This window comes from Tupaia chinensis, unplaced genomic scaffold (genome assembly GCF_000334495.1).
Source record: "Tupaia chinensis unplaced genomic scaffold, TupChi_1.0 Scaffold140356_1, whole genome shotgun sequence".
NCBI lineage: Eukaryota > Metazoa > Chordata > Mammalia > Scandentia > Tupaiidae > Tupaia > Tupaia belangeri.
Window position 1 is genome coordinate 510,875 of NW_006200233.1, and position 7,274 is coordinate 518,148.

General features: G+C 48.1%; 1 protein-coding gene and 1 pseudogene across 1 annotated transcript; one reads left to right on the forward strand and one right to left on the reverse strand.

Annotated features, from left to right (window-relative positions):
- Positions 1 to 3,968: 3,968 nt before the first annotated feature.
- On the reverse strand, positions 3,969 to 4,413 carry LOC102474490 (histone H2B type 1-B). The gene has a single exon (XM_006162647.3). It carries the CDS (start codon positions 4,378 to 4,380, stop codon positions 4,000 to 4,002), a length of 381 nt encoding a protein of 126 aa, XP_006162709.1. The 5' UTR covers positions 4,381 to 4,413; the 3' UTR covers positions 3,969 to 3,999.
- Positions 4,414 to 4,682: 269 nt separating this feature from the next.
- Positions 4,683 to 5,667, forward strand: LOC102474918 (histone H2A type 1-like; annotated as a pseudogene).
- The last annotated feature ends 1,607 nt before the right edge of the window (positions 5,668 to 7,274 follow it).

A 7,274-nucleotide genomic window follows, 5' to 3' on the forward strand; every position in this document is an offset into this window, starting at 1 on the left:
GTGGAAAAGAAAAAAAATGATTAAATTTGGTTGCCCACCTGTTAAACTGCCTGAACAATGAGGGCCGAGGCTGAGCCCTGGGCGAACTTCTGACCTGTGTGATCTATGGTAGCTTCCCATTTCATGGCCTCTTACTACACGCCTGACAGTCGCTGCAGGTGTGGCCTGAAGGCTGTCCTCAGTTTACAGATTGGCAAGCCGACGGCCCCGGCACATTTATGTTGCTGTCGGAAACACCGAAGTGAAACTCTAACTCCTGGACAAGTCTGTCCTCTTTCCGCAATGCCATTTCCATTCCTGCCGTTTGCTCTTCTCAGGCTGCCACACGCAGGATTCTAGCCATTTCCCCCAACTCTCATCCTCCCGTACTCATTCTGCTTCCATGACAGAGCTGGTCATCGCCCTGTAAGGCTCAGTAACTGTGTATGAAATAAGGAGACCACAGGCAGATTAACAGGAGAAACGGCGCACAAGTTTCGAGCAGAGAGCAAAGTGAGTATTCCCCAAACTCCATCAGGCCTCGAAGCTGTCAGGGCATCTCCCTAGGGCAGAGGAGGAGGGGCTGATGCATTTTAGAGAAGAGCAAATGACTAGGGCAAAATGGAGGGGCCCTCAGAACAGCTCATGACGGTGCCTGAGACTATCTAGACATGGTGTCAGTCTCCGGTCTCACCGTGATAGTCTTTCCTGGACGAGCCCTAATCCGGGCCTGTCAGAGGACTGCGGTTGGGGCCTTGGAAGCTAGCAGCAGAGTAAGGGCTCGTTTTCTGATTTTCTGTTGCATCTGTCACATCTTCCAAGTCCTAAGACATTTTCTCTTCATAATAATCAATCTTTTGGCATTTCTTAATTATTACGGCCTCATCATCAATACCAGTGAACACAGGGATTGACGTGTTGTCCGAATAGTTGCACGACCTGGACCTGTAGTGGAGATTAGGATGTCTGATGCTGCTGTCAATGATTTGTACTCTCTTAGAGATGGGTTTCTTGTATCTCTGAGGATTAAAGAGCAGTGCATACTTTGTATCCAAAATGAAATTTTGAGCAATAAAAGATATAGGAGTACATGGGAGAGAAAAGAGAAATTTCAGTGAAGGCCCTTGTTACCAAAAACAGATTAACAAGAGAATGATATTCAACCTGAACCTGCCGTGGGCCCTGGGCCTTCCAACACTACAGATCAGCACCCAGGCTGGGCCTGAAACGTTCCTAAATTTGACAACATACATAAATTTACAGACTCAAGAAGTTAAAGGAATCATAAGTACAAAACTCATACCAATATCAGAAAACCAACTGTTATCAATATGTTATCAGTTCCTATAAACAGAACTTATCTCCTCTTAAATATATTCGCCATTCCTATTTATAACATTGTCATCTAAAACACTTCCTCTACATACATGAGATAATGTTATGTATTTTACTTCGAAACATCGTCATGTGATACAGGAGCCTTCAGAAATTAACACACAAAGATGGGTGAAAACCTGGGTATTTTAATGGTACATTTGGCAAAGAAGTGGATAGTTGGCAAAAGGAGTCTCATCTAACGGTAATGACGGAGGGAGGGGATCTTAGCAAGACCTGTTTGTTCAGGTTCTTCTCTGTGTCCCTCGATTTCAGAGAAAGGAGCATTCTTTACTTCTGGTAGGAGGAGGGCGCCCTCACACGAAGGCCTCACTGCGGCCTTGACCTGCTTCAGAAGAAGGTCATCAAACTGTCTGGTTTTTGTGGCCTGCTTAAGGAGGAGAGGAAGATGGGAATAACCTCCCTGCTTCGGCTGTTTCCTCAAATGACAAGGTTCCATGTTTTGGGGCCGCACATCCTAAATCTCAACATAAATGTGCGAAAATTTGTAGTGGTTATTGTTTATAAATGGTGGGTAGAAGAAAAAATGTCATTTAGTCATACCTATTCTTTAATGGGAATGGGAAACTATGGAAAACTAGAAAATCACATCGAATCTGCCTGAGAGGCTTCGAAGCCAGAACTGGGTCTGTCCTCCCACCTGCTGGAAGTGAGGCGAGGGCACGCCCATGCCTTGGCTTCCCAAAGCAGGACCAGTCTCTGGACCTTGTCATCTTTGGGTGTGCTTTTCTTCTCTTCTCTTAATTCTCAGTCAACCTCCCTTTAAGTTAAAAAGGTCCAGGACCAGTCCATTTGGATGTAGTCACCCAGACCTCAGCCAGGACAGCGCCTCACCTCCCTCCCTCTACTCATTGATCTTTCCCTGTCTTCCAGCCCTCTGCTGGCTAGGGAGGCAGGGAGGGAAGCTAATCTGCCTAGTATGGAGAGGAGAACCGGGATGTAACCCAAGTTATTCCTTATTTGTACTGTGACCAAAACAAATGGTCACAAAACATGGGTGAAGAAAACGTGGGAGTTTATTAGGAAGGGGTGGAGAAAACGTGGGAGTTTATTAGTTTCACTCCATTTAAGCTTGAACACTAGCCCTGCTTTGTCCAAAATTAAGAGGTCCATCACTTGGGGCTTCCCATGAAGTCCAGACAACTGATTTTTTTTTTTTTAACTTTTCCTTTCACCCAGTAAAGATGAGCCAAGTGTCAGTATGGACGGGTAAACGGTCTAGTTTGGACTGGAGGAGGCCATGGTTTTCAGTTGGTCAATAAACACTATAGTTTTCAGTAAAATGTCAAGTATTCTTGATTTCTTCTTTGAAAGAAAAAAAGGAACAAAGGAAAGAAGGTAAAAGAAAGGTCGCAAATAGACAAAAAAGTTATATAAAAGACCTGGTTGGCGGGCAATGTGGACCTTGATCTGTATTCAAGATACAATTTTGAATTGCTAGCAACCTTAGGATCAGGTCTGCCCTCCACCAAGGGACAGGCCTAAAGTTCCTTAAACTGCAGCTTGAGCTCACTAGTAATCTTTCTTCGGTGGTAATGACATGTGTGCAGATGGCGGTAGTTGGGGAGTGGTCCTCATTGGAGAACCTAAAATTCAAACCGCTGGTGTTTTAAGACAAGCAGTCTCATTCACAAGGGTCTTTGGCGAATACCCAGACTGGAAGTGCTTCTCATAAGAAGGCCCCGATATCTTGTGTGGAATCCGCGGAGTTAATTTCATTTTTAATTTTTTAAAACCAAGCCTTGATTTGAGAAATTCTACTTTAACTTGTAATTCTTCATGCAGACAACCTGATGGGCGTCTGCTTAGTGCTCTAGGCCCAGGGAAACTCCCCATCTTCCAGTGGGCTGGGCAGCTGTCCCCCAGCTTCCTTCCCAACCTGTGCCCGTCACGGACATGCCACTGTACTGCTTTCTTCCAAAACCAGTGTCCTTTTTCTAGGGAGTATCATCAGCAACCCCGGATTCCTCGAAAAAAGGCCTGCAGAAGAAAAACCGGTTTGTCTGCCTCTGACCTGGCCTTGCAGGTAGCCGCTTGGTGGCGCCCGATGGAAAAGGCGCGAAATTCAACCCTTTGTCTCTCCGGGCAGAACCACACCCCACTGCAAGGTGAACGTGAATCAGACTGGCCCACGGAGGGGGAGTGCATTTTCTCCCTAGAAATATATAAATACCTTGAAACTGGTTGTTGTCGCAGGGAAAACAAGAATTTTGTTTCATCACGCAGCGCTAAACACATTACGTACTGTATAGCCGTCCAGGCACCTGGATTTTTTTTGCCCTTACGCTCGAAAGCAGAAGGCAAAGGGATGGTCAAACTACAGGAGTCAATGCTCCAGAAGTCCTTCAGCCACAGCCAGCCTACACTGCACCCCTAGCAGTGGTAGAACACCTTTCCTCAGGGAAAACCTTAAAGGACTATTAAGGTGGTGCAGGCAGATCACGAAGCCTTACTACCGTGGGGGTTCGCTCTTCAGTCTAAATGAACACGCAAAGCCCAAACCCAAGGATAAATTTACATCTACCACAGGTTCACTGGGAACAAAATACTGAGGCTTAAGCTCTTTTAAGACAAGGTGGGTGGCTCTGAAAAGAGCCTTTGGTTGTCATTAATATCAGGAGCTGTTTACTTGGAGCTGGTGTACTTGGTGACAGCCTTGGTGCCCTCGGACACGGCGTGCTTGGCCAACTCCCCGGGCAGCAGCAGGCGCACGGCCGTCTGGATCTCCCGCGACGTGATGGTCGAGCGCTTGTTGTAGTGCGCCAGGCGCGACGCCTCGCCCGCGATGCGCTCGAAGATGTCGTTGACGAACGAGTTCATGATGCCCATGGCCTTGGACGAGATGCCCGTGTCGGGGTGCACCTGCTTCAGCACCTTGTACACATAGATGGAATAGCTCTCCTTACGGCTGCGCTTGCGCTTCTTGCCGTCTTTCTTCTGGGCCTTAGTAATAGCTTTCTTAGAGCCCTTCTTAGGAGCTGGAGCGGACTTGGAGGGTTCAGGCATGGCTGAATTCCGAAGCCTTGACACTTAGCCTTCTACAACTTCCCAACAAAGAAGAGCAGAGAGGCCACTTACGAGTCCATATATTTATAGTCCCGTAATTCAAATGAGGGCTTAAGATATCTCACTTCTGATTGGATAGTATTTATGCAAATGAGGAATTCACGGTCTCTTATTCTATTGGACAGCAGCACAACGATTTTTGGCCAATAAGGTAGCCTCCAGTGTCAGCCCTCCAAGGTCTATAAGGTAACACTTCTTTGCATAGGGGCACTTACTGTGCAGCTTTAACTTTACGGATCGCTATGTCTGGTCGCGGCAAGCAAGGAGGCAAGGCCCGCGCCAAGGCCAAGTCGCGCTCTTCCCGCGCCGGCCTGCAGTTCCCGGTGGGCGTCTCCGCAAGGGCAACTTCGCCGAGCGGGTCGGGGCCGGCGCGCCGGTCTACCTGGCGGCCGTGCTGGAGTACCTGACGGCCGAGATCCTGGAGCTGGCGGGCAACGCGGCGCGCGACAACAAGAAGACGCGCATCATCCCGCGCCACCTGCAGCTGGCCATCCGCAACGACGAGGAGCTCAACAAGCTGCTGGGCAAGGTGACGATCGCGCAGGGCGGCGTCCTGCCTAACATCCAGGCCGTGCTGCTGCCCAAGAAGACCGAGAGCCACCACAAGGCCAAGGGGAAGTGAACTGGGACGAGCAAGAAGATGCAATACACTTGATTTTCACCTATTTCAAGGCTCTTTTCAGAGCCATCCACTTTTTCACAAGAAAAGCTGTTCGCCGTTTGCCAAACCGCTTTTAGGAACTACCAATACTCCCCAGTGCCAGTGAACTGCACTAACGCATGCAGTAATCCCTAGGTAACATAGCGCCCAACGAAGTTCTCCGTTTGGGGCATACCATAAAACATTAACAGTCTAAAATTTGAGGTTTTGAAAAGCTGCGTGGTGATCAAAAATAATATCCCTGAATCGCGCGTTTGTGTGGCGGAGTCGGGGGAGGGGAGTACAGTAAACCGCCTTTCAAGATGGCGGGCGCTGCTACTCCCCTCACAACGTCATTTGTCATTGCTATTACTGCATTACGTTTCTAGCATCGTGAATTGAGAAGTCAATGAAGAATTACGTTTTAACACTACTTGTTTAAAGTTAATTGCTGACAGGACAAACTATATTGGAAAATACAGCCCTTCATCTTACACTGACGCAAGGATTGAGTGGTACAGGAATTCATCCAATCAGATTTCTCTGAATGGTACAGGAATTCATCCAATCAGATTTCTCAGGATAAACCAATCAGCGGCTCGCTCTACAGCCAATGAGTTCAACGCGCGGGACTTTTGAAATGTCCAGGCCAATCACAGCGGTTGTTACTATATATAAACAGGGCCTCTGGTATGCTTGCTACAAGACTATCTCTGTGCTTACTGAGTGTGCTTTCTTAGTACAAATGGCCCGCACAAAGCAGACGGCGCGCAAGTCCACCGGCGGCAAGGCCCCGCGCAAACAGCTGGCCACCAAGGCGGCCCGCAAGAGCGCCCCGGCCACGGGCGGCGTGAAGAAGCCGCACCGCTACCGGCCCGGCCCCGTGGCCCTGCGCCGCTACCAGAAGTCCACCGAGCTGCTGATCCGCAAGCTGCCGTTCCAGCGCCTGGTGCGCGAGATCGCGCAGGACTTCAAGACCGACCTGCGCTTCCAGAGCTCGGCGGTCATGGCGCTGCAGGAGGCGTGCGAGGCCTACCTGGTGGGGCTGTTCGAGGACACCAACCTGTGCGCCATCCACGCCAAGCGCGTCACCATCATGCCCAAGGACATCCAGCTGGCGCGCCGCATCCGCGGGGAGAGGGCTTAAACGTTCCTGAGACCTTGGCGCGTACCCCCACCCCAAAGGCTCTTTTCAGAGCCACACATTTGGTCCATCAAAAGTAGTTGTGACAAAGCGAATTTCTGCCTGCTTTTGTGGATGCACTCAGGAAGCAGTGATGAAGGTGACCCAGGTACTCATTTCTGATACCAGGAATTTGCAGGCTGCAGATTGCTGGTTTACAATGTAGCTAAAAAGGCAATTATAATTACTAAAACTGGGTTTAATGCAATCTTAGAGCAAAAGTCTTATTTACTGCAAGTACATTCATCTAGCTTTAACTGTGTCCCAAGTTTTTATATTTTGAGTTTTTGGGCATTTGCAGTGCAGGTTTTTGTCCTTAACACTGCCTGTAGGAAAAAGTCTCATCCACCCTGTTAAATTCCAATTTGTTACATTTCTATCACACATGGCTAATTTCTTGAATTTATACAACCGACGTCTCAGTTTTAATACAATACTGGCAATTTTAGTTAGCAGTGTTGGGGAATTACTACATTATTGCTGTTTGACCATATTATTTTACTAAATAGAAAATTTTTAATAATGTCAAAAGGGAATCAGAATCGCACTCAAAAATATGCCATTAAAAAGATTGCTATGGAGAACCACAGAGAGAAGAAAAAAAGAAAGCACCGCGCCCCCAGGAGGAATGTCCAAAGAACAATTCCTTCTCCATTATCCTCTTGGGATTTATTTGAGGCACACGCGCGCGCGCCCACACACACGCATACACACACACACACACACACACACAGCCTGTTTCTCAAACTGCCAGGTCTGAGACTCAACCTCCACAGTCGGTCACATGCGATCCAGTCATCTTAACCCCAGACCACTGGTGGCTCCAAGATATGCCACTTTGCCATAAGGATCAGTTTTGAGCTGAAGGCAATTAAGAACCCACAGAAGCAGGAAGGGTTCTTGATCTGCCCTCCCCTTACCTACCTAGAAGTAAGGACATGAACTTCCATTCCTGAAGGAGACAAATTTTGTCTATGAAGGTGTAATCCCTTCCTAACTAGGGCAAGACAA

Excerpts from the sequence above, each read along its gene's own strand:
- LOC102474490 (XM_006162647.3), bottom strand. The coding sequence starts at position 4,380 with ATGCCTGAACCCTCCAAGTCCGCTCCAGCTCCTAAGAAGGGCTCTAAG.